At 36.7% G+C, this 27,172-nt stretch overlaps 1 protein-coding gene across 1 annotated transcript; it reads left to right on the top strand.

The window, feature by feature from the left end:
• The first annotated feature begins 4,037 nt into the window (after positions 1 to 4,037).
• Positions 4,038 to 25,193, top strand: NCOA3 (nuclear receptor coactivator 3). Its single transcript, XM_010082875.1, has 21 exons — positions 4,038 to 4,132; positions 5,834 to 6,006; positions 7,279 to 7,379; positions 8,383 to 8,557; positions 9,091 to 9,279; positions 9,529 to 9,630; positions 10,391 to 10,531; positions 11,765 to 11,912; positions 12,820 to 13,208; positions 13,466 to 14,346; positions 15,265 to 15,400; positions 16,526 to 16,718; positions 17,258 to 17,499; positions 18,812 to 18,938; positions 19,419 to 19,590; positions 20,385 to 20,681; positions 21,788 to 21,892; positions 22,353 to 22,575; positions 22,785 to 22,959; positions 23,564 to 23,705; positions 24,715 to 25,193. Exons 1-21 carry the CDS (start codon positions 4,044 to 4,046, stop codon positions 24,724 to 24,726), a joined length of 4,212 nt encoding a protein of 1,403 aa, XP_010081177.1. The 5' UTR covers positions 4,038 to 4,043; the 3' UTR covers positions 24,727 to 25,193.
• Positions 25,194 to 27,172: the final 1,979 nt, after the last annotated feature.

The raw sequence follows: 27,172 nt of genomic DNA, 5'->3' as shown, positions 1-27,172 counted from the left end.
TTCTACATTTTTGTTTCGAAAGTTGTACATACATTGTTGCAATAGATGGATTAATAATTACTAGAACTTGTTCTACCTGTCATGGGCAAAAACCAGCACCTTTTAAACAATCCATCTGTGGTTTTCACTGAGAAATAAACAGACCTGACATGTGAAAAGTATATAGTACGTTGCAAAGGACATAGACATGCACTTTACTAATAAGGGCAAATGTTTTTTCAGTGCATTTATTGATGGGAAAAAGAGTTTTTGTTATTTTTTGTTTTCTTGATTCCCCTTTTTGTTAAGTGACAAAAATTTTGGAAAATTTAGGATTGAATCTGAAAAGATGAATCAAATGATAATGCAGAAACTAGTACTTAGTATTTGCAAGTAACCGTGAAAGTTTGTAATTTTTTCTCCAGGTATTGCTAGCTTTGGTTCCACTCCACTGGTGGGATTAGGAACACCAGTATATAGTGGTTCATTACTGCTACAACTGATGGCATTAAACAATGTCTTGCTTTGAAGACTTTGAACCATCCCTTATGTAATTTTGGTTTTTCTCAAGTTTGCTTTAAGTATAAACTATGGAGAGCTCTGGACATACTTGCTTCCATTCAACTTTAACAGTCTCTGTTTCATACAAATGTGTACCTTTCTAAATTATTTGGCAAGAACAAGCCTTGTTTTTCCAAATAACTTTTGGAAAATCGTATTGGACAGAACAGTGTGGCTTGTGTCATCTGTTTGCAATAGCTAAATGGAGTGTAGCATAAAATCCTTCTATTTTCTAAAATGTTTGATGAAAATTACAAAGTATTCCAATACACTGAAGTAACATGGGCAGTTTAATCTAGAAATTAAAATTAGTTGCTAGTGCTGATGACATCCAACTAGCAAACATTTAAATATTATTATATTACATAGGAATTATTCTTCATTAAGTACCTGGCTTTAAAATTTGGAAGTCCCAAGAAATGATCTCAAAATTATATAGTTACATTTTAAGGAAATCTAGTTGTTTATCCCTAGATAGAATTTTTATTCAGCATTTCTTCATCCTTATATGCAATCAGTGTGCTGTAGCTTCTTGCATTTTAAAAAAAGTGCATAATAATATGGTAGTGATAGCTCAGGTTCATCATACAGTCCCGCTATTAGTTATCCTTCTTGGTTTGCCATCCACTTGTTGAGCTTGTACATGCAACTTTAAAGAAAAATAGCAGAACAATGATCAGGTTTTTCTTGGAAGTAGTTGCTGTCATATCTGTATTTCTTTTATTCTGAGGAAGAATAATATTCTGCAACGGAAGATTATTATTCCTGTGTTTTGGGTAATGTATACTTATCTAAAATTTAACGTAATTTCTTGTGCTTGCCTGGTTTTATGTAGTAACGGAACTATTTATTGAGTCAAATTAAGCTAGCTTTTAGATTTATTTTAGTTATGCAAATAACGGAAAGAACTTCAGCGTGTAATTACTCTCTTTAAAAAATGCTTCACTTAGGTAGATAATAAATATTGTGCAGTATAGCTAGCAGAGGAGTCTTTCTAGCCGGCATTATAGGTTCATGAGCCAGAAATAATGCTGTTCCCTGTTAGCTCAGAAAGTAAGTTTACAAAGATGGCAATATTAAACTTCTTTGCTTTTAGTAGTCAAAATGCATCAGAGTTTTAACATTTGAAAGTTGTGTTTTGGAGCTGTCTTTTGAAATAATTATTAACTTCAGGAAAACTCCCCAAACCCCAAAGAAAGATTTCTTCTTGGAAAGCCATTTAGCCCATTAGAAATTATAGGCTCATATGCAGTGAGTAAGTATAACACCTGATACTTTTTAACTGTTGATTTTATTCATTATTAACTCACTGAATAATGTAATCTTTTGCTAATATTTCATGTGGCAGGGTAATTAGTTTGACTGTCAACAATTCGTACTGTAAATCCATCTGTATTGGGAAACAGCTTCTGTAGTTTCCTTAGCTAAGCAGTTAGAGTTGTTCTAGGCATTGCATGCCTTTCCAGCTTGTGATGATATTCTTAGGGAAAGGAAAATACGTGTGCAGAAACTCTGCAGCTTCAGGCCTGAATAAGCTACCGCAAGCTACTTGGGTGTAATAGTAGGGAAACAGCCTACACAAATTACCTGATTTTTCCTTCCTTCTCCAAGCTTCTATATTTAGGCACTGAAAGGTTTTCTTAAATAGCAAGAGAGTTGTATTCTCTGATTTGGATCGTTTCTGAGACAAAATGCAATAACTTTGTTTTTCTGTTTAATCATATTGTGATTTATCTGTCAGTACAGGTAGATGTTAAACCAGAAATGACATTTCCATTCTAAATCATGCGATGCAATCCTGTTACCTGCAAAATTACATTCTAGTGAAATGTCCGTCCTAGCTCGCATTTTCATCTAGTTAATGTATTTTAAATCTTTCCTTCTCTAAATAGAATTTACTCTTGGCTTTTGACATACTTGCTGTGCCCACACCCTTCCTGAGCTATCCTTAAGTCTTATATTTTAAGCTCTTCCTTTCTCTTTCCGCAGTGGCTCTTAACCCTGCAGCTCTGTGCTCTGCCTGTGAATGCAGTTACAGGGAGGGAGTGTGCGTGTGTCACCTACAGAATGACTCTCAGGATTCAGTCTTAGCTGGGAGGTCTGTAGGCATAAGACCTTATGAGTCATATGTTCTGTTGAGTGTCAGCTTCAGATAATCAACTGCTTTTTGCACGATCATAGCCTGTTTATATAACCTGTTTTTGAAACTGCTTGTTTGTTCGGATGAGTAGATTTTCATTCAGCTGCTTAATTGAAGAAAATATTATCCCTGCAGTTGTGCAGTGCTATACTGTCATCTAGTGGTGCAACAGTATGTTTTTCTTGAATTTCATGTAAGGTGGGCAACTGTAAATATATCTGAGAGGTTTTTGCCCTGGAGAAATATATAATTGAATAAAAGTCTTCAGGCTTGCTCTTCCATCTCTTGGTATATTGGGTTTTCTCTTATTCATCCTGGTTTTGTATCAAATGTTTAGATGTAAAACCAACTTCTCATCTGTTCTGTTCAGTCCGTAACCATGGTTTTGGAGTTAGGCATCTTTTGTAATGGTCTATTTAAAATGCAGGATTATGTTTTACTGCTGTTTGTAATTTTATTGTGATGTACAAAGTGTATTATCCTTCTTCTCCTAATGTCTATCAACTGGGATGAGAATTGGTTATGAATACAATTTTATGTTAAGCATTGTAACATTTGCTTAGCTGCAAAGAGACCTTGTGCTTTAAAGAGATGCCATTTTACTTCTGAGCTTTGTATATGTACTGCAGTAATCCAGTGTCTGCTCCTCAGTGCAGCCAGCAGTCCTCTGTCCTGTCTAGCCCTCCAAGCTTTGTACTGCTGTAAGAAGTATGTCCTTTTAAATTCTCCACCCATAGCTAACATCCTGCAATAACAATATCTGTTATTGCAAACAGCTCCCATGCTGCTTCATGCAAGTATGTTCTTGTGTGTCTTTGCCCTTTCAGTTTAGACTTTAGAAAGAACTAAAGCAGTATTATTTTTTTTGTCACAAAAAGTCAGTAAGCAAAAAACCCAATCAGTCAAGGTTAGTACATCAGAAGTGATGTACACGCTTCTCTTTTTTCTTTACATCTCTTGTCCTGGAAGCCCTTGTTTGACTAGGTGCCTTCCTAAGTGGTTGGTTTTTTCCTCAAAGCTTTAGAAAACTCTGTTCATTTTAGAAGGTTTAGCAAGAGCTATGAAGGTAAAGATTATAGTAACCTGTTGAGTTAGAGATGGTAATCGTAATCTGTTGATTTAATACCAAGCTAAGTGTGAAACTGTCATTTAAGCCCACTGATTTATTCCTAAGGATGACAGTTATTTGTGGCTGCTGTGCTTACATTACACAAAGAAAAAAGGAGTGTAAAGAAAAGGAAATATTATTCAACGTTTCTGTATTTTCAGTGTTCTGGTCACACACCCTTCATTGCCTTATTATTTCAGAAGGTTAATTCACAGTTCTTATTTTATTGCTTTTAGTTGCTGATGCATGGTCAAGATGAGTGGATTAGGAGAAAACTCCTTGGATAGCTTGACCAATGAGTCAAGGAAGCGCAAGCCATTGCCCTGTGATACTCCAGGTGCCAGGTAGGTTTATATAGACCTCTCTTTTTTGTATTATGAATTTTTTTTTTTTTCATTTTTTCATTGCAATTTAGAGTAAGTTCTAACTAATCATTTTGTTCAGTTGAAAAATTCTCTAGGCCAACTTCTGCTGTGAAGATACAAAACTTTACTATTATGTGTAGATATGCCAAAGCTGATGAACTGTAACTATGCTCTGTAATTAGACTCTTGTAGAAATCTTAATAGACTGAGCATATAAGGAATCAGTGAAGCCATTTTGCAAGGCAAAAGAGGAAAAACTTCTTGCTTCACAGAAATGTCAAAGACAGTATTTTATATCTGGTAATCAGATTTGGCAGGCCTTGTTTCATGTGGTTATGCTCAGCAGAGGATACTGCAATAGGTTGAGCACTTTTTTGACTTTTGTTTCTCCAGACTAGTTCTTTGCAACCTCATCTCAAATTTTGGCATTCCATACTGTACTTCTGCCTCTCACTCAACTCTGTCAGAGATCCTTATCTGAGGGAATCGGCTTTCTGTCCCCTCCAACCTCATTGCTTTCCACCACATGCTAAGGGTTCTGTGTTATTATGTTCTTGTTCCCACAGAGCATTAGCCTTGATTAAAATTGTCAAAATGGCAGCCATCATGTGTACTCGTCTTTCTCCCTTTTATATATGTCCCTGCTGTCCCATGCTAATTACCTTCATCATGCAGGAGATTGTGTATGAGATCCTCAGATTCTCCCACTGTATCCCACTATCTCTTTGTGAGTGTCCTCCATTCCAATTTCTCTTTCTTTTCTCCAGTGTCTGTCTGTCCATTCAGGAAGTCTGTTTTTCAGTTCCTAACCCTTCATTAGCTTTCTTTATCTTTCAAGCCCCTGCTTTATCATGTGTTTGTTTTCTCCAGTACTGGTGCATGCATACTTTCCTAACTCTTCCACTTTGTTTCTTTTCAAAGAATACTCATTCTTTTGATTCCCTCAGTGTGCCCATTCTTGCCCTTTCCCTTTCTCCTGAATCCTTTTTTTTGCTCTTGGCATACACTGTGTGTGACTCTCTGTATGTCTCTGTTGATTTAGGCTGTAGACAGTGTCTTTACTCAGCACATTATGTAGGAAAAGGAATTTCAGAGAGAGACTTTATCCAGCAACATAAGGGTGTCTAGGATCCTGATTTTCTTGGATGTTGAGATGGCATTTTTGTCCTGGTGCCTAGAAATTTCTCTGAGGTATCACCTTCTGTAGTCATCTTGTTACAAGCAAACCAAAGGGATTTCATAGAATGTTAAAATTCTATTTCATTTGTCTAACAAATTATAAACAAATCTAAAGTAACTTTTAAGGTTAAAATATACTTTCTTGTGAGTGTTACAGTTTTGTAACAGGCAGTTGCTATTTTCAGTATTTAATGATAGTGTGATCACAGGAGGATTTTTTGGATGAGTAACTTTCTTGTATCTTCTTAAGATAAATTTGTACTTAAAATTCTTAAAAAACCTCTACAAACCCCAAAACAAACAACAGTGTAGCAAAACACCAGCAACCCCCCGCAACCACACCACCCCCCTTCAGATTTATGTTTGCTGGAAGAATAACTACTACCTAGGTTTAATAGGTTGGTGTTGCATGAAGTACCTTAAAGTTTACAAAGTGAACGCAGCTTTTGTATGTGAATGTGTATGTATGTAAGTGTATGAAATGATGTTTTTGGTTCATAGTCTGACCTGCAGCGGTGAGAAGCGTCGGCGTGAGCAGGAAAGCAAATACATTGAAGAACTGGCTGAACTGATATCTGCTAATCTGAGTGACATTGACAATTTCAATGTCAAACCAGACAAATGTGCTATTTTAAAAGAAACCGTGAGACAGATTCGGCAGATAAAAGAGCAAGGTACAGTTCTCTGCTAAGTCAAAATATGTAATTTTATTTTCTTGTGATTCCTTTTCCAAAGCAGTAGTTACTTGGGAGATTGAGTAGTGTTTTTCACAATAGCATTTAACTGAGAGTCTTCAGACTTTGACTTGAACTAAACCTTTAATACACCTTAAATAATTTTCTGTTTAAACAAGTATTTAACATCACTTTTTTTACTAGGAACTTGGGCTTTAAAACTTTGTATGTCCTTTCTTACCAGTTTCCTGAAAATACCAGGAGAGCTTGAGATAGTCCACAGAGAAACTAAAACCAGATTGTATTGTACCATCAGCTGGTACAACATACCCCATGGTTTGGGTTGGAAGGGACCTTAAAGATCATCTAGTTCCGATCCCCCTGCCAACCTCCCACTAGCCCAGGTTGCTCAAAGCCTCATCCAGCCTGGCCTTGAACCCCTCCAGGGATGGGGCATCCACAGCTTCTCTGGGCAACCTGGGCCACTGCCTCACCACCTTCACAGTGAAAAATTTCTTCCAAATATCTCCTCTAGATCTACCTCTAGCTTAAAACCATTACCCCTTGATCTATTGCTAGACTTCCTGATCAAGAGCCCCCCATCTCTCCTGTAGCCCCCTTTCAGCATTGGAAGCTGCTCTAAGGTCTCCCCAGAGCCTTCTCTTCTCCAGACTGAACAACCCCAACTCTCTCAGCCTGTCCTCACAGGGAGGTGCTCCAGCCCTCTCACCATCTTCATGGCCTCCTCTGGACCCACTCCAACAGTCCACGTGATGCTTATTTCGAGGGCCCCAGAGCTGGATGCAGAACTGCAGGCCCGGGGGGGGATCTCACCAGAGTAGAGGGGGATAATCACCTACTTCGACCATTGGTCATGCTTCCTTTTATGCAGCCCAGGAAACGGTTGGCTTTCTGATAGGTATGTAATATATACTAAAATATGTATAATGAGTGTGTTTAATGGCCATTGAAAGATTGAGCAGCGATTCATCAGACAGAGGATCCCAAAAGCAGCAGAATAAATATTGTTCACAATCCAAGTTGATCCAACTTTAACTGTCAAGTCAATTTATGCAAGCAAAGGGTTTGCCATTATGTAGCCATGACATTTTTTTTCTGGTCTTAAGCTGCTAATAGTACATGAGACTTTCTTTCTTATTCATGCTTTTTTTTTGCCTTCATTCACACACTTCCTAGTATCTGGCTTGTAAAATTAAAATGTGGTCTTTCTGTGAAATGTTGCTCTACTGAAATGTATCTTTTGGATTTCAGGAAAAGCGGTTTCTAATGATGATGATGTTCAGAAAGCTGATGTATCTTCTACAGGTCAAGGAGTTATTGATAAGGATTCATTGGGACCTCTTTTATTACAGGCAAGTACAAATTAGGCCCTAGTAAATCCCTATGGAAACAAATACTTAAGGCAGGTGAAAATATTACAACAAAGCCTGCAATCCTACAGTAATAAATAGTATGCAAGAACTATACAGAACTATGTTTGAAAGGGGCAGGAATAAAATCTATCATGTTTCCTTAGTTTTGCTGAAAGTCTGTGTAGAAGGAAAGAGAAGACTAGCATTTGGCTTTTTCTCATATTCTTGTGCTTTACTTTCTCTGGCAGTCATTAGCAAATTACTACTAAAGCAGTGCTTAGTAGTATGAAGAATATTTTGCTTTTTTTTGGGGATAGGCATTAAAATCAGTGGATCAGGTTTTGCAGACTAGAGGTTTGTGATACGTGTTGGGGTTTGTGCTTTTAAATTGTGAAGCATTTTAAACAAATGTTGTGATCAAGTAAAATAAGCTAAGAATAACTGTAAAAGAAGGTACACAGCAGATACCTTTTCCTTATGCCTAGAAAACCAATCACATATTTACAAGTACATTAAAAAATACTTTTGAATCTTGGCTATTTTACATAGATATTGAATTTTTCTTTCAGTTAAGAAAATACAGTATTTTAAGATATGAATAGACCCTCTTATCTTGTCACTCACTGGTGGAAATGTCTTCATGCTCATGTTTTACTACTTGTTTCTGCTGAATTTCTTCTTATTTGAATTATCCAGCTATTGAAATAATGTCATAAATTCATTATCTTGTGTTCAAATAAAGCAAGAATGAAACAAGAAGGCTGGTTATCACTGTGAAAGAGGTCAATGGAATAACAAATGAACAGATTAATTTTTAATATTTAAATAATTCCTTACCAGACACAATTTTCCTTCAGAGAAAGATGTAAAACTTTAGCTCTACCCTTGAAAAGAAACGCATGTGTTCTGTCTTGACATTTATCACCCACATAGTTTTTAAACTAGATTATGTTCAGAATTAGGCAGTACGTCTTACATCATATGTTGCCGTGCTATTATTTAGGCATTGGACGGTTTCCTGTTCGTTGTAAATCGAGATGGGAACATAGTATTTGTGTCAGAAAATGTCACACAGTATCTGCAATATAAACAAGAAGATTTGGTTAATACAAGTGTCTACGGTATCTTGCATGAAGAGGACCGGAAGGACTTTCTTAAAAACTTACCTAAATCTTCAGGTAATAAAAGCTGACTTATACTAACTACACTGTTACTACGCTATTTGAATACCACCAAAGAAGAAAAAACCCAACTTGTAATTAACTTTCAAAACTAATTACTTATACAAAGAATATTTGATTATAGAAGTATGTTAGTCTTGAAAAATATTACTGTGTTCTTACTAAAGCACACCACCAGAAATAAATGGGCTGGAAATTCACACTGTATTTTAGCCTTTGCAATTTGTTTACCTGTAACTTAGAACAAGGATACTGAAGGAACACATTGCTTAAAGCCACAAGACTAGCTGAGAGAACTGCTTGTTTTTTAAATGTGAATGACTTTTCAGCTCTCATTCAAGTGACTGAAAGCATCATGTAAAGGAAAAATTTTTTTACTTGGTTCTCAATGTTGCTATTCCCAAGGCATAGAACTGATGGTATATTGAAAAAGAATCTTAAAATATTCTTTAGTCTCTCTAATCTAGGAACAAGGTATCTAAATTAAGAAAAATCAGTTATGAATTGATTTTATACTGTGTTCTTTTAAGTTAATGGAGTTGCTTGGACCAATGAAACACCTAGACAGAAGAGTCATACGTTCAATTGCCGGATGATGGTGAAAACCTCTCATGATCTTTTGGAAGATGTAGGCAGTCACCAGGATACACGTCAAAGATATGAAACAATGCAGTGCTTTGCTTTATCTCAGCCAAGAGCTATGATGGAAGAGGGGGAAGGTAGGAAATTTTGTGGAATTACTATGCACAGAAGAAATCTCTAAGTAAAGCTTTTTGGTATTCGGTATGTGTTATGAAACCTGTAGATTCTGCAATCCATTTTTAAGTAGAAACAGAATACAAAAACTTAAATTCTTATTGTTTATAGTTCCATTTTAACAGTGAAGGATGTTTCAGCTATTTTAGTAGATGCTTTAAGAGAATAAAACAGGAGATAAATTAAGAAGAAACTTTCTTTTTTAAAAACAGATTTGCAGTCCTGTATGATATGTGTGGCACGTCGTATCACAACTGCAGAAAGGGTATTTCCGACAAATCCAGAGAGCTTTATTACAAGACATGATCTTTCAGGTGAGAAATGTACCCAAGATGAAGGTATGAAGGTATCTTTTTTTGTCCCTGTGCTCTTGTTTTAAATACGTATGTAAATATATCATCTATCTGTAGTGACTAGCAGAATTCCAACTGGTTTTTGCAATGTACCTCTGTTGGTAGTGGGGTATAATAAAAACTGTGGGATGCATTTTCTGTCTCTGTGCTATAGTATGCTATTGTTTGGCAGCTTGGTATAAAGTATTGCTTGTGTTTAAATTTGGCAGCATTTCAAATGGTTGTCATTGTGCTTTCCTTTCCACATAAGAAATATTTTAAATCATAACCGAAGCTAATTAAAGTTCTTTAGAAAGCTTCTATTTTTCTACAGTATGTGATGGGGCTTTTTCAGATGCTAGCTAGCGTTCATGATGTTAATTTGTGGATGTAGTTGGTCGGTATGTTAGAAAATTTTACTGTGTTTGGATCCTACATGTGTGCCTGTACCCAGAGACTAAAGTTACTGTTTTCTAAAGCTCTGGCATTAACCTGTGGATGCTTAACTTCCTCTTATTCAGTTATCTGAATCCCTTTGAATATTGATGTTTTAACAGGCAGCATTGTATTCTCACATGGCAGATAATTCATAAATGTAACTTCTGCATATTCAAAATTTGGTGTTAGACTGATGAACAATTAAAATGGTGATATTGGAGCCTTCTGAAATGTACCATATTTATACGAAAGGATTGGCATAGTCATAAAGAGTTTAACTTGTGTATGTTCTTTCTTGTTACAGGCAAACTTGTCAACATTGATACCAACTCATTACGGTCTTCCATGAGACCTGGTTTTGAAGATACAATTCGTCGGTGTATTCAGAGGTTCTTATGCCATAATGATGGACAGTCGTGGTCAAACAAACGCCACTATCATGAAGGTAAAAAACTGTTTGCAGTCTTGGCTGTACGGCTTCTTGTAGTGGTTGCCTTTTTTCTGAGAAAAAAAAATGCTAAATTTTGCCTGTGTTAATTTTTTTTCCTATTTTTTGTTAGTATTAATTGTTCTGACTCATTTACAAGCTGAAGGAGGATGATCTTTTGAGAAAGAGGAATTCTGAGGGAAGTTAGTTGGTTTTTCTAATGTGTCTCTTTTAACAATTTCCATGGAAAATATCAGATACATGATCTGAGAGCCTGAAGTAATCTATTTTCCACAGATGGATATAGCAACGACAGTGACAGCTATATTTCTGTGTTAACATATAATCCTTGATTCCCATGAGCTTGTTACCATTGCTTAACATTAATTTGACTTTCTTTTTATTTTAATTCATCCTTTCTTTTGTTAAAGGATAGCTCACTAGAAGTGGTAACAGTTGTGTTGATGCCTTTTTGTTATTCAAGATACAAGGGTTCAAAATATTTTCAGTGTCCCAGTGTCATGTATTTTGTAATGCTAATTTGATAGATAAAGTGAAGTACAGCCACTGTCTTCAATAAGAAAGATGACATTTTCTAAGTTTTGTAAACTCTAGTCTTTTTGAAGGATTCACAAAGTAATTCAAGTAGACGGGATATTAAATAAAGAGAAACTCATACTGGCAGAAAAAGGAGTTGCCATTCCATTGGAAGTTCTTCAACTTAACTGATTAAATAAATCTTAAATTAACAGGAAATTTAGAGCTCAGATTAAAAGCAGTGGTTTCCATGATTTTTAATAAACTTCTAAACTTAAAAATACTTCATCTTGGAAGGCCTCCAGGTTTCATTTGTATTGCATATTAATTACCTGTATATTTTAGTGCAATTACCATTTAAGTGTTGATTAGTCAGTCTCCCCAAGGAGAAGCCAGGGAAACCTACTCACCTAGCCCTGGAAATCTGTTAACAAATGTAGAACTTTGGCAGCTGTGCATGGTGAGGAAAAAGTACTGCAACATCAAAATAATCTTGTTTGCTTTTATCTTCCCTCTACAAATACAGGAGAACATGTGGAATGCTTCCTTTTTCTGAATATCTCTTTTGGGTGTGTCCTTTTTTCTTCTTTTTTTTTTTTTTTTTTTCTTTTTATCTTCAGCAAATGAAGAGTATTGCGTTAAAAACCGGTAGAGTTTGTATTAATATTTATTGGGTTTTTAAATATGAACTATATTTGTGTATTTCCTTTACAGCTTATACACAAGGCCATGCTGAAACACCACTGTATCGGTTTTCTTTAGCGGATGGTACTATAGTGACAGCGCAAACAAAGAGTAAACTATTTCGAAATCCTGTAACTAATGACCGCCATGGATTTGTCTCTACCCACTTCCTTCACAGGTGAAATCAGTGGTATCTGTTTGTCATTTAAGTGTCGTAGCTTTTAAAAATATATCTGACCCTGAAGATACCTGAAAAAAATAGTATAGCGAGTATTTTATCTGAGTAAAACTGACCGACAGGGAATAGCTTGGGAAGCAGAGCTGCATAGCACACAACTAAGTGTGTCAAGCTAGCACCGGGACTCCTAGCTTAACTATGTGGCAGAAAGACAGTCACAGTCAAAAGGGAGTTTTTTCCTCTGTACTTGCGTGAAGCCTGTATTATGTATTCATTATTCTTTTGGGTTAATGTTTATAATGATGAAACACTGAAAAGAGAAATGCTCAGTTACATGCTTTATCTTACTCTTCTTAATTACAGACCAATTAAAAAGACAACAAAACCCCCTCAGATGTATCACCGATGACTCAAAGTTAAATGTACCTCAAATAGCACTTCCCGTGACCTGTTCTTTTTGATTGCAAGAGTAATTGAAATACCACTCTGGGGGGAATCTGCTTCTGGCATTAAAGTGCCTCCAGATGCTGAAAAATTAGAAGCTGAAATTGTTCAGGGCATCATTAGTGTGCACAGTAAAATGGTGTCGTGCATTGACTCAGGAAGGGAGTAAAAGAAGGAAGATGTTTAAACTGATAAATCTGACTAATGACTGTTGATGAAAGCCTTTTGAAGGTGTGGAACTGTATGTACTTATAACTGAAATCATCTAAAGGACTAAGCACTTCTGTAATGGAGTAGAGTGGCATGGCTTAGTTCTGCTTTTGTGGAAGCTTGAAATATCACTGCTTTTCTTGAAAAAAAATTGTAAAATTGTTTAATAATGATATTCTGTCTTTGTAGCACTTAATTCCAAATCAGATTTTAATTTGTTTTATTGGGATTTCTGGGGATGTTGAATTTACAGAGAACAAAATGGATATCGGCCAAATCCTAATTCGGTTGGGCAAAACATCAGAACACCTGTGGCTGGAAACACAAATTCTGTTGGTGGTCTTATGAACATGTCACCTGGCCAAGGCATGCCAGTGCAGAACAGGAACTATGGTATGGGAGATCCCAACGCAGTGGGTCAGCTCAGCAGCACTCGATATGGAGGCCCTGGAAATATGGGTCCAGTGAACTCTGGACCCGGAATGCAGTCCTCTGCTTATCAGAACAACAGTTATGGGCTAAATATAAGTAGCCCACCACATGGTAGTCCTGGTTTAACTTCCAACCAACAGAATCTAATGATATCTCCTAGGAATCGAGGGAGTCCAAAAATGAGTTCACACCAGTTTTCTCCAGTTACAGGTATTTTATTTTTGCTATAAGCTCATTTATTTTTTTAAGGTACCTTTTCTCTTTTTTATCTGATTTCCATCTTTCATCCTTTTTAACAGTTCTTTATGACGTTCTGTGTGTTACTTAAATGTAGTATACCTAATGTCATGGTCAAATTTTATTTTCAAATAATTAACTCAATGTAGCAGTCGTACATAATCCAAAGGAAAAGTAGATAACAGCCGGTACTGTAGTCTAATAAGTTTTATCTCTGTTGTGTGATACAGGTATGCACTCTCCAATGGGATCTGCCAGCAACACCGGCAACAGCAGTTTCTCTAGCAGTTCTCTTAGTGCTCTTCAAGCCATTAGTGAGGGTGTTGGAACTTCCCTTTTATCGACACTTTCTTCACCGGGTCCAAAACTGGATAATTCCCCAAACATGAGCATAGCTCAGCAAAGTAAAACGAGTGCCCAGGACTCCAAAAGCCCTTCTGGTTTGTATTGTGAACAAAACCAAGTGGAAAGTTCCATCTGCCAGTCAAACAGTAGGGATCTCCTTAGTGAAAAAGACAGTAAAGAGGGAAATATGGAGGCATCTGAAAGTCAGAGAGGACCATCTGAAAGCAAAGGGCATAAAAAACTGCTTCAGCTACTCACGTGCTCCTCAGATGAAAGAGGACATTCTACAGCATCAAACTCGCCTTTAGACTCAAATTGTAAAGAATCTTCTACCAACGTTACCAGTCCTTCAGGAGTTTCTTCGTCGACATCTGGAGGGGTATCTTCCTCCTCAAACATGCATGGGTCCCTCCTGCAAGAGAAGCATAGGATTTTACATAAATTGTTGCAGAATGGTAATTCTCCTGCAGAGGTAGCCAAGATCACAGCTGAAGCTACTGGTAAAGACACGTATCTTGATGCTAGTAATACAGCCCCCTGTGGAGAGGGCACTGTCAAACAGGAACAACTGAGCCCAAAGAAGAAGGAAAAAAATGCTTTACTAAGATATCTGCTAGATAAAGATGATGTTAAGGACCCACTTTCCAAAGACTTAAAGCCTAAAGTAGAAAGTGTGGATAATAAAATGGGACAATGCAGTAGTTCTACAATTCCTACTTCTAGTCAAGAAAAAGAGATGAAAATAAAAACGGAACCAGCAGAGGAGGTACAGTATAATGTAAAATGATGGCAGTGCACTTGTTAGAGACAGCTGTTCTTAAAATTATAAAGTGTAGACAATATTTCTTTTTGTATTTAATTCCTACATCACATTTGGAACTGCTTCAAAGTAGATAATACTGATCAGTACAGCAGAGTTTGCTGAAAACATGTTGATATCTTAGAACTTGGATTTTCTAAGTCAGTAATAACTACGTAAATAGAAAATTACTGCACAGTTTTTATATTAGCTAATGGTTGACTACAAATGAAATACAACATTTTTTTTTGAGTACCACTTACAGAAAAGTCAAACTGTGTAATAGTACCTAATGTGTAGTTTCAGTACTTGCTCTTGAGATCTAATTAACATATTTAGAGAACCTTGTTTTGCGGAGATATGAATCCATTACATATACAATTCTTTTTTTGTTAAAACTGCATCTGATTTAAAGACAATTTTTTAAAAGAAGCTTAGGGCTCCAATTGACCAGCAAAATCTGTAGGTACTTTTCATGTATTGTTGTGCTTACCAGTGATCAAATTAGGCTTTTTGTTTATGACACATACATTATTTATCACTGAATGGTTCACATTCTTGATGTTGTTTACTCTCATTATTGTTTTTATCTTTGTAATTTGTGATGACTGAAATGTTCATATTCAAAGGTGCTTTTTGTTTTATTTATGTGTGCCTCTAGATTCTCCTAATTCTCAATATTAGCCAAGCAAAATACTCTAAAAAAATGTAGCTAAATGGTATCTGATGTTCTTTGGAAATTAAGAGATAGCCCATGATACTGTCAGTGAACTAAAACATTTGTCTCCCTGTTGTATCTTTCAAGATTAGCAAGGAGCTAAATAAAAGCTGAAGGATAGCCATATGATAGTAAATAACCTTGGTATTTTACTGCATCTTTTTCAGATGAGTGGAGACTTGGATAATTTGGATGCAATTCTAGGTGATCTGACTAGTTCAGAGTTTTACAATAATTCTATGTCTGCAAATGGAAATAACCTTGGAACAAAACAAGCATTATTTCAAGGAAATGCCCTACTGGGTAAGGAATTTCATCTAATATCCCCCCTTTTTTTTTTAATTAGGGTTTTCTTCTTACATGATGTAAACATAATGCATCCTCAAATTCTTAGAGAATATTTTCTTGGTCTCCTGTGCATTCAAGGACAAATGCAATGCAAAATGGCTAATTATGTACAGTATTGCTGTCTTGACAGCACCCATCTACTGTGTACAAAATGGATGACATTAACTTCAGTTCCTTATTTTATGGTTTCTTCTGGATTTGTCTAATGTAGATTTTTCACAGACAAGACATCAGGAAAATGTTTTGTGAGTCGTGAATTAAAATGGAGAATTTTTGTTCCTTACGGATGGCTAGGGAAATAATATTGGATTGGTGGCAACAGCACCAATGTTTGATTTCCCACTTATTCGATGAGAAAACATCTTGTAGTGTGCAAATTCTAATCTGTGCTCCTTCTCGATGTTGAAAGGAATGGCCTTCCTTAGTAGGAAGCTGAGAAGGAGCAAAAGATAACCTTGCTAATAGACCAGCGTCATTACAGTTGTCACTTCCTTTTATAACGTTGGTCATCTCTTCATTATATAGGGCAATAGATTGCAAGGTAACCTGAGGAGGTGAAATATGAATAATGAAAAATGTAAAACCAGGTACAAGAACACATAAGGCCACTGACACTATCGGCTGTGGAGCACAGTGATTTCTGGGTTAATGAGTCCCTGTAGTACACTGTGCTCAGGAACACACTGTGTCTGGATTCAACCTGTTCCAGATGGAACCATTTGACTTGTTTCTATCTCCATGTCAGTTATCCAAAGCTGGGCAGTCCACTCATATAAAGAGGTCTGTAATACTAGTGTGTTTCAAAATGTTTAAAAAATGATTCATTACAGAACTTAAATTAAAATGAACCTTTTTATGTCTAGGGCCAAAGGGAACTGTATGTGGCTTTTCCTATAAAAAGGTCCTAAGTGTTCTCAAAATGGGATTTGTGTAGTGAGAACATAAGCAAAATAACTATTCCTGGCTTGTTTAAGGTCAAATATATGTGACCATAAATAGATCAGACGTATTTATTTAAGGCATTAATAGTACTTTCTATTTAAATCATACAGCTGCATGCATCTTTTAATTTTTTAACAGGTATGAGGAGTCCCCAGTCTGTGCAGACTACCCACCCACCTTTCAACAGATCCATGTCATTAGACAGCCCTGTGGGTTCGAGCGCTCCAGTGAGGAATGTCAATGCGTTCTCCATGTTACAAAAGCAAAACTTGATGGGTGGAAGTCCAAGAATGATTGAAAACCAGGAAAATTTTGGAGCAAATCTGGGTTTGTTGATTGTGTACAAAATAGACCTTGTTGTAAAGGAAAAATTTTTAATGTAAAAAAATGTTGCAAGATTATGAGTTTTGGTTAGAAGGAACTGTAACTTTAAAGAACATTAATTGTACCATTAGCATATAAATACTTTTTAATTACTGTCCCTAGCTAAGAGTAAAGAATGTAACTGTTCACCATCTATGTATTATTACCAGTGTTTTATTTTTGTTTAGTAGTTAAATTATTTTTGACTATTTTGAGTTTTGAATTTAATGTATGTTTTTGATATATAGAAGCAAGAACAGGTCATGATAGCAGTCAGTCATTAATATTTTAAAATATGTTTAGATGAATATGGTTCTTTGAGAATTTAAAACACAGCATGATAAGCTTTAGATGCTTTCATTAGGAGTTCAGTGAATTGCTCTGTCATTGCCTGGTGTCCTTGTTGGCAAAACAAAACAAAATCCCATAAAAATAACTCTAGACCCAAAGTATGTAACGTATTCTAGATGAAAAATAATAATATTTTCTGCTCTTCATTATAGCAAGCGCTCCCAACAGAAATGTAGCTGTGAATCAACATCAAACAACCCCAGGAGACTGGGGTTTGCCAAACTCAAAGGTGAACAGACTGGAACCTACAAGTTCTGCTTCGATGTTGAGACCAGGACCCGAGTATGATGCTTCCCTTCCCAGACCCACAGTGGGTGGCTCTTTGTCTGGGCTGCCTGTTCGCTCCAATAGCATACCTGGTACAAGACCAATGCTACAACAGCAAATGATGCACATGAGTAAGTTCTTTACATTGTAATGTCCTGCTTAGCACAGTCTCACTAGTTTCTTAGTAAGCATTCACCATCAGAATCTTCCCAGTTTTGATACTAGCTTTCCATCCAAAGGCTTTTGGAGGTAAAGACTGTTATTGTTCCCTGACTGGGACATTTGATGACTTTGGTGTTTTTTTTTTTTTTTTTCTTCAGGTGATATCAGTATGTTTCATACACAGATAATTCATGCTAAATTCCAGGAACTAAATGCCATTACATGTGAAGATACAAGTATTCTGATTAATTTAATGAATTGCACTTTATATAAATTATTTTTTGCTGTTAACTTCTTGGAAATCAGGGGTTTTTAAAGCTTTTTCTTAAGTATTTCAAAATCCAAATTTCATATAAAACCATACTGCAAATACAGGTTCTCTTTTTAAGTATTCGTGTTTACATGGGAGGAAAATAAGCTGCATGTCTACAACATGAAGAGAGTCTTAAAGCCTGTGGTTTATTTCTGTTCTATATCTCTAACCACAGTTTAGCCTAGAGCTGAAATTGTCCTGTCTAATGTGCCAATGCCAGCATGCCCAAAAAGGGCCAAAATAGGCAGTGGCATTCCTTTTTTCCTTTTTTATTACGGAAGGCTACCAGGACTGTTACCAAAAAAAGACAGACTTGCTGTTCCAATGTGATATGTGGATATAATGCTAAATCAGGAAGAAATTTGTGCAATCCGGACTGAGTCAGAATTCCTCAGCTTTGCTTCCTAGAAACTGTTAGTGGTAGGTGATTTCCTGCAAATACTGGGAAATACTGGGATGACACAAACTCTCCCATGTAGAGCTGTATGTCTCTGAATGGGTAAGGCCATACTCCCACAGAGGAAAATGCTGTTATGAATCTGTTTCTATTGATTCTATTGGTTTTCACCCTGGTTTGGAATTTAAAATGCCAAATGTTGTTGATGTCATTATGACAATGTGTGTTTGCTAGTACACAGATTTCATTTGCCAGGGTTTTTCTTTGGATGTGAAGTTGCTCTATCTGTCAAGTTCCTATTTTAGGGGCTTAAGGATTAGGAATAGTGATTCTGCTCTAACAGGGTGGCACCTTTAGATCACTGTCATATTTAAATCTGTCTATTATATTTCTGAAATTATCTTGAGTGTGAGTTTATGTATGTATGCACTTTAGAACATGCTAGTGGAAGGCTCATGAAGCAGCTTGACAATTTGTGTGATCATCTGGAATGCTTTATGTGAACACTGGGAGAGGGGAGCAAGATGACATTTTTTGTTTTTAAAAAACACAGAAATGTTTTACCTCACAGGGCCAAATGAGATAAACCTTGGCATGGGAGGGAATCCATATGGACAGCCAGGACCATCTAACCAGCCAGGATCGTGGCCTGACAACATGCTGTCCATGGAGCAAGCATCGCGAGGTTCACAAAACAGGTAGGATTGGGGAAAGTTTTAAGATAAGTTTAAATACAAGTTTTGTTTTGTTTTGTCAGAAGAATTTAAGGCCTGGAAAAAAAAATTAATGTAGCATTTGGAGATAATAGATTGGAGTCAGAATCTATTTCCATTTCTGCTGATGATATGACACTGGGTATCTTTTAACCCAGTTCCACAAAGGCATTGCTAACAAAATCAATCGATCCTTGAGTTTGGAGGCACAAAGAAGAGAGGTGGGAAAATCTCAAATCATGTCTCTGTGGCACATGCAGAAGCCAGAAGAAAACAGAATTTACAAGTGTTCCAGCATAGGTGACAGTTGACTGTAGATTTTAGCACCTACATTTGGGACTTAAGTTCTTACTTCAGTCTCCTGCGTGATTATAGTGCTTCATCATCTCCAGGTCAATATATTATATAGAAACGATGTATATGCCTTTATAGTCCATAATGGTTGTAATGTTTTTATATTTATAGACAATTAGTTAGAAACTCTTTGGATGACCTCTTATGTCCAGCACCAAATATGGAAGGCCAGAATGATGAAAGGGCACTTTTGGATCAGCTGCACACATTGCTGAGTAATACGGATGTCACAGGTCTGGAAGAAATCGACAGAGCATTAGGAATTCCTGATCTTGTAAACCAAGTAAGTGAGCAGAGATTTTGGCCATTTATTTTCCAAAAACCTGTATTATTTTGTTAGTTGAAAAGAAAGTGAAGAGGGCCTCCTCAGTCAGTGTGTCTCCTCACTTCCTTGTCTTCATTTTCCTATATCTGCCTTTGGAAGCAGCTACATTGAGTAGTGATTTTCATTGAAGCAGCTCAGTATTGATGGAATTTCTTGTGCATTACAAAAACAGAAAATGGCATCTTCGTATCTAAGTATATTGTAACATGCCTTGGTGTGCAGGGAGCAGTTTTTGGGTGTAAATCACTATAGTTCTATAAGCAGAGAATTGTGTTGGATTTTTTTAGTAAAGCCATGGTCAGCTGAGCTTGGGTTGTGAAATATTTGACCGGCAGTGACTATATCCCAGCCAAAACCAGCACAGTAGGACGCTTCGGTCTCCTCCAGTTCCAGCTTGAACTTGCATGGCTAGCAAACAGGAAATTGTGTTAATAATGTGGGACTTGCTAAAAATCACAAAATCACCCTGTCGTACAAATAGCAGTTTAAAAGTGTGGAAGGGCTTAAATAATGATACTGGTCTGCCTGTGTAAGCACTGTGCAGCAGAAGTGATTTTACAAGAAATTATTATTATCAATATTAACTTTTATGATTTAATTTGTCTGGAGACACAACTAATAGTAATCTGTCCCTGCTATGTTCTACCCAAGAAAACATCAGTTGTTGTATGCTGTATTAGCTTTATTGTTTCTTTAGGAATTCCTACTTAAAGATTATACTCCTAGTGAAAACACTTTTGTATTTGTTGAAGGGACAAGCTTTGGAACCCAAACAAGATTCATTTCAAGGTCAGGAATCTTCAGTTATGATTGACCAGAAGCCTTCGTTATATGGTCAGCCCTATCAAGGGCAAGGGGCAGCAATGCAAGGAGGTTTTAGTAACATTCAGGGACAACAGCCATCCTTTAATTCAGTGATGAATCAGATGAGCCAACAGAGCAATTTTCCACTTCAAAGTATGCATCCTAGAGCAAATGTGATGAGACCTCGAACCAATACACCAAAGCAGCTCCGCATGCAGCTCCAGCAGAGGCTTCAGGGGCAGCAGGTAATCTTCTGCTCCTGCGTTTACACTTTCTTCTTGTTTCAAAATGGAATAAGGTGCACACTGAATTGTGTTGCTTCACGAATGTGAAAATTGACATTACAGCAGATGACTGAAAGGACGGATCTTTCATTTTGACAGTGCTTTTCTCACTGACCCGCCTGATGGCTGTAGGAGTGAAAGAACCTTTTTTTAGGACAAGTGTTTCTTCTTCATCAGCCTCCTTAGCTACAGATTGGATTGGTTCCTGCAGCACACAACATTCTTGTTACTTAAAACAGTACTCTAGTAATAGGTAGCTCTGGAAGGTCTCTTTATCCATGTTAAGATTTAGTATTTTTTCTGAATCTCCATGAATCATGAAATGGGCAGCTGCATGTCTCCTGCAAATCAAGTGTAACTTCTTTTGGACTGTGTTTTCTAACTAACCATTTGGGCTTACTGAAATAGGGGTTTGATTTGATGTAATTTTAGGTATTTTTTTAGGATGAAAGGAGAGAGAGAGTAGAAACAGCCACATAGCTCTACTACTGGTTTGAAAGCACTGCTTTAAAAATTGCTGCATGATTCCAGCATTGAATTCATCATTTGAAAATGCAGTCCTGATACCAAATGCAATGTACAAATAAAACTTGGAAAACTGAGGTGGTGCTGTGTGACATGGAATGGCAATGTTTAATCCTTAGGAAATACTGTGTTCTCCCTTGGCTGTTCTGTGATGCTAATTCAGTCTGTGTGGCTTTGGGGTTTTGTGATGGAGAGGGAAGGAGCAAAGCCTAATGGTTACACCCTTCTGCCCAAAACATTATTTGGAACAAATAGATAGTCTGCTATATATTTATTCTTAAAAAGTGCGAATTTCAAGGGAAGAAAAAAAAAAAAAAAAGCCAGTTAGTGCTGCACTGTTTGGAGGGTTTTTCTTTTTTTGTGTGTGTGGGTGCTTAACTGAAGAGTTTTGTACTTCAGGTACATCAAACAAGGCAAAAATGAACCATTGCACTTTATGGATTCAAGAGGTCTGTAAAGGATGTTTTTTTGGGGAAGTTGCCATTCCTTTGTTCAGATACTGGTATTTTCAAGCTAATAGTGCTAAAATGTCTTTTTCCAAGTTCATGAATCAGACCCGTCAAGCGCTTGAAATGAAAATGGAAAATCCAGTCAGTGGCAATACCTCAGTGATGAGACCAGTTATGCAGCCACAGGTGGGATCACAGGTAAGAAATTATTACCCCAGCCATCTGAAACAGTCATTTTGAAATAAAGAGGCATGTAAAAAGATGTGTCTAGAATCTGGACCTTCTTTCATGGTTCAACAGCATTCTCTTTTGCTTTGTGTTTTTTTTTTTTTTTTTTTTTTCCCCTGTGCAATTAAAAAAAGGTGGTTTCTTACCTCTCCTATTCATGAGATTTCATAAGGATTTGTTCATCAGTGTGCCAGGAATCTTTTCCGTGTAGGAGATGACATTATCATCTGTTTAGCACTAATAACAACTTAATGAAAACCTTTGTCTGATATTTTCATGATTTTTGTAATGGCTGTGGGGTTTCTTAACTTTCTGTTCTGACAATGGATATGCTGGGTCTCAGAGTTTGAGTGTAGGTGGTTTGATTGACATGATTTCATTTGTAAAAGTGTTTTCTATTATTATTTTTCTTTTCTTTGGGGTACAGCAGCAAGGTTTTCTCAATGCTCAAATGGTGGCTCAGCGTAACAGGGAGCTAATAAGTCACCACTTTAGACAGCAGAGGATGGCAATGATGATGCAGCAGCAACAGCAACCTCAGGCCTTCAGTCCACCACCAAATGTGACGGCCTCGGGAAGCATGGACACTGCTTTGACAGGCCCCCCAATGGCTCAAGTTCCTCCACAGCAATTCCCCTATCCACCTAATTATGGTATGAGTACTAACGTTTTCTTTTTTCTGTCTGGTGTTCTTTTCCCTTTCTTCATTTATTATTAATCCAGACTACCTGAATACCAATCATTCTGAGACATGGAAAATACTTTGTAAAAGGATGACTTTTCCCCTTCCCATCATTGCAAGAAGATAAACTAAAAGTACTAGGTGATGACAACTGTATTGTCTGTCTTTTGTCTTTTAAAGGAATAAGCCAACAACCTGATCCTGCGTTTAGCAGAGTATCAAGCCCTCCCAACCCAATGATGTCATCAAGAATTGGACCCTCCCAGAATCCTATGATGCAGCATCCTCAGGCTGCAACAATGTACCAGTCCCCTGAGATGAAGGGCTGGCCGTCAGGAAGCATGGCCAGGAGCAGGTGAACTTCTCAAGTTATAACCTGTAGCTCAGAAATTGTCTTACAGCTCCTACTTTCGACAAAATAAAAGTAGCTTGTAGTAGAAAAAGGATTTAGAAGAGGGAAAAAGAATTATATTTGTAGTGTCTGTATTGTCCTTGATCTTGCTCTGGGTTAGGAAATAGATTGATTAAATGTATCTCAGGCTTAGCTCCATTTATTCATATTGGACCTCCGCAATCTTTGTAACTGGAAGCAACATTCAGTCTTTGAATACTAAAAAAATAACTTGGGAGAAAATACAAAAGTTCAGAATAGTATTACAATGGATGGTACAGCTCTAACAGAAGCCTCCAAAAAAGGTTACAATAGGAAAGGCATATACATCTGTGCTTATCTAAAAATTCAAAATTCCTTTTGGGAGGGAAATTGAATTTTGTTTCTACATTAAACAGATATTAGTTAGAAACAAGGAAATGTAAAAGTAGTTTTTATGCTTCTGGTTCTAGTTACGCTTCTAGTTCGTATCTTTCACGTGTTGACAGCTGGTGCAGGGAAGGCAATATACCAATGTGTAAGCTTCTTGGAAGGTAATTTTTTTTTTTTCTGTCCTTTTGTGCTTCAGTTCTTTCCCCCAGCAGCAGTTCAGCCATCAGGGTAATCCAGCCACCTACAGTATGATGCACATGAACGGCAGCAGTGGCCATATTGGACAGATGAACATTAACACCATGCCTATGGCAGGGATGCCTATGGGTCCAGACCAGGTAAGTTGTACATAAAGATTGATTAAAAGATCTGTTGACTCATTTCCCATTGAGTACAATTTGCTTCAAGCCATTCCTCTGGCACAATCCTGTTCTCGGTTATCCTGTTTGTATTTACACCTGTGGACCTACCCTTGGTATGTCCCAAGAGATACCGTCTCTTTTATTATATTTCAATCAAATCCATGATGAACCCACGCTGTATGCTGTGATTAGCTGTTGACTTTGAAGTATCGTAGATAGGATCAAGGCTTAAACTGCACAAAGGATGCTTAAATACTGCTGAGCCTGGGGAAACCCCAGAGAGCAAAACAAGGAGATTGTAAAAAGCATCTGGAGCAGATGTAAAAGATCATATATAACAGCTCTCGTGAGTCAGACCAGAATCCTTGTAGCACAGTATCCTTCTTTTGGCAGAAGCTAATGATGATACTTACCCATATAATACCTTAGAGCAGCACAGCATAACTACAGACAATATAGGTGCCTTATTTACGGCAAAAATGAGCTCATAACAGTCAGTGCAAAGAAGGCTGAAATACTAAATATACTTTTGCTGTAATCTTTCCACCACATACCAACAGATGAGCAACATAATACTGAGAAACGCTAGGTTTATTCAGGTAGAAAGTACCTCATGAAATTTTGTCTAAGGGACCTAAGGAAGCAGCCAAAATAATCTGGGGACTTCTGGAGGATAAATAAGGTATTGGAGAACTTTGATATTACAAGTACGTTGTATAAAGAGGGGGAAATGAAGGTGAAATGTCAGATTTTCCAAAATCTTCTCTGTGTCATACAGAGAAGATGTCCAAATAACACATTTATGAAGTTCTGCGACAGCATTTCTTTTCTACAAATTTATCTTCAAAGTAGAGCACTAAAATGCTCTTCTGCTTAGAAATTGACTGTCAGTACTTTCCTCTTCAAAATGCAGTATGTATGTTGGCCAGTTTTTTCAACAAAGATGTTCTTTTCTCTGATGATTATTTCTTCGTTTCTTTGACAGAAATACTGCTGACACCTGGAACCATATCTTCAAACAAGAATGCGCTGTATTAATGATGCACTAGTATTATAAAGGAAAGCTACGCATTCTTCACAGCAGCTAGTACTGGCCTTACGGAAATAAGTGATTTTTCCTGTTAATCACCACGATGTCCTAAGTTACTTCATTCAGCGGGAAAAAAAAAACACAACAAAAAACATTTTAGTAGAAGCAGTCTCTGTATTACTGTATATTGTGGTGTACAAAAAAAAATCAAATTTTTTTGGCGCTCTGCCTCTAGAAATGTGAATTTGGCAATGGCGTTTTAGTAGATATGATGGGTAGACACCTGGCACACCTCATCTGTTTACTGTCGCTGTCCAAAGCCCTCCAACTACAGGCAGACAAAAGTGCCCGGAGAAGTCATGGTGGTAAGAATTTTCTGATTTCTCTAGTAACAATATCTGACAGAGAATGTAGTTCCTAGCCTTGACTCTTTTTATATGAATTCCTGAATATAAATGCTGCTTTTAGTCTCTTACCCCCAAGAGTCAGGATTTCCCACGCAAAGTAGCAGTGCAAAATGAATTTGGCACATACTAGTCCAAAATCCTGTCCATTGAAGTCAAGGGGTGAAAAGAGAGTAATAAATTTAAATTATTTAAACAGAATTGTGACTAATATTTACATATTGATGTGCAGCTGAGTGCACTTTATAAAAGACTATATAATGGATTAATGCAATATCTTTGATAAGGACTTAATATGAAGGTAGGGTGTACTCATGTTCCTTCTCAAACACAATCTCTTAAGAATTATTTGAAAAGACTGCATAATGTATGTTTTCTGTGTATGGAAATTAAAGCAATAATCTTTCATCTTTTTGAAAATAACTTCAGAAAACTCAAGGCAAGGCACTGCAGTCTGAATCAGAATTTTGCAGTCTTTTTGTGAATAAATTTTGTAAATATGATCTCTAAGATAATGTATTATATATATGACTTTTGTAGGTCACTAACTCATTTTTGCAGAGTTTGTGAAGCTAAATATTTAACAAAATTGATTTCTGTAAACTCAGTGTAGTTGAGGTCCAAATAGATATTTTTTTTTTTTAATTAAATTTAACAACTTTGAGGATGGGCGACTTTGGCCCACATCTTTCTCCTCTTTGGTCTTCAACCCTTCATTTATTTTTACATCTTTAACATATAGCTTTTTATAAAAGACCAGTTGTTCAATGCTTTCTCCACCTGTGAGCACTTTGTTACATTTCTTTTTACATAAGGCGATTTGACAAAAAGGCTCTGCATTGTAAGATGTCATGACTTACCATGACAGTCGTGTCTTTCTATAATAAGTTGTCTTTTCAGTTGAGGAATCTGGATTGTGTCTTTTTTGGTCAATTTTAATGAACTCTAAATGTTCTCCAAAAAAGTTTGGATGTTGCAAAATACTTGTTCTTATGTGACATCCAGAAATCTTTAAGGATATTAAGCCACACTAACCAAACGTTGGCACCTCATTGGATTGTTCTAATATTAATGAATGTATTTTCTAAGCAGGTTTCTCTCATATCAGTATTTAAGTCTGGTTACAAATTTCTTATTTGCTAATAGGGTCCCCCCCCCTCTATTTTGGTTCCTGGAAATGAAGATCCCTTTGTAGTTTTTCCAGGTTCAGGCAGTTACGGCGAGTCAAACCTCTAAGCGTAAGGGAGGACCCAGAACTCTTTAAGCTGTGTGGTGCTTTTGTTCTCTTGTTCACTGTGTAATGGAAAACTGACTTCTCCCAAGTGAGTAAAAAAGAAAAAATAATCTGTGTTCTTGATTGCTTCTTCTTGGTACTGTAAGCAAGAGGTGGTTTTATTGTTCAGAATATTCGGTGATCTTCCATTTTAATAGAAATAACTAGAAGTATTCTCAAGAAGTTCATCCTTAGCCTACAGCCAGTTGTGTTCCAAAGGGAAGGTAGATTCAATCGATCTACTTTATGCAACCCTGTCTCTGGAGTTAGTACTGAGTCTATAGATTAGATGATAGTATTTATTTGAAACCTTTAGTCAAATTCCTGTGTGTTTTTTAATGCAAAACTTTTAAAAGCCTAAGGAACTTTTATCTTCTTTTTTATTTCTTAGAACATATCTATTTGTTGAGTAAGTGCTGCCTACTGAAGTTGAAAGGCAACAATTCCTTGCTTTTTATATCAAATCAGAGTAGAACAATCTTTATATTTTGTAGTTGTTCATTATATTGATGGAAACTACAAACCCTGATTGCTTTCATTAGGTGAGCTCTTAGACTATTTACTACTTTATACATCGTGCCCTTTTAATTTTTTTTAAATCAGTGATTCTATTTATACATCTATGTATAACTGGTACCTGACTGATGTTATAAAGGATCATTGTTTTCTCATCTGTTTAGAATGTTGGAGCTTTCCAGTACCTACTTTTTTGCTGAATCCAAAGATTTTTTTAGTT

This window comes from Pterocles gutturalis, unplaced genomic scaffold (assembly GCF_000699245.1).
Source record: "Pterocles gutturalis isolate BGI_N339 unplaced genomic scaffold, ASM69924v1 scaffold8120, whole genome shotgun sequence".
Classification (NCBI taxonomy): domain Eukaryota; kingdom Metazoa; phylum Chordata; class Aves; order Pterocliformes; family Pteroclidae; genus Pterocles; species Pterocles gutturalis.
The sequence above is the reverse complement of the archived record's forward strand: the minus strand, read 5'-3'. Positions and strand labels throughout refer to the sequence as shown.

Bases quoted from the DNA above. Each gene is read 5' to 3' on its own strand.
- NCOA3 (XM_010082875.1), top strand. From the start codon at position 4,044: ATGAGTGGATTAGGAGAAAACTCCTTGGATAGCTTGACCAATGAGTCA. The intron at 7,380-8,382 runs GCAAGTACAAAT...GCTATTATTTAG, and splicing joins TGGGACCTCTTTTATTACAG to GCATTGGACGGTTTCCTGTT. The intron at 22,576-22,784 runs GTATGAGTACTA...TGTCTTTTAAAG, and splicing joins CCCCTATCCACCTAATTATG to GAATAAGCCAACAACCTGAT.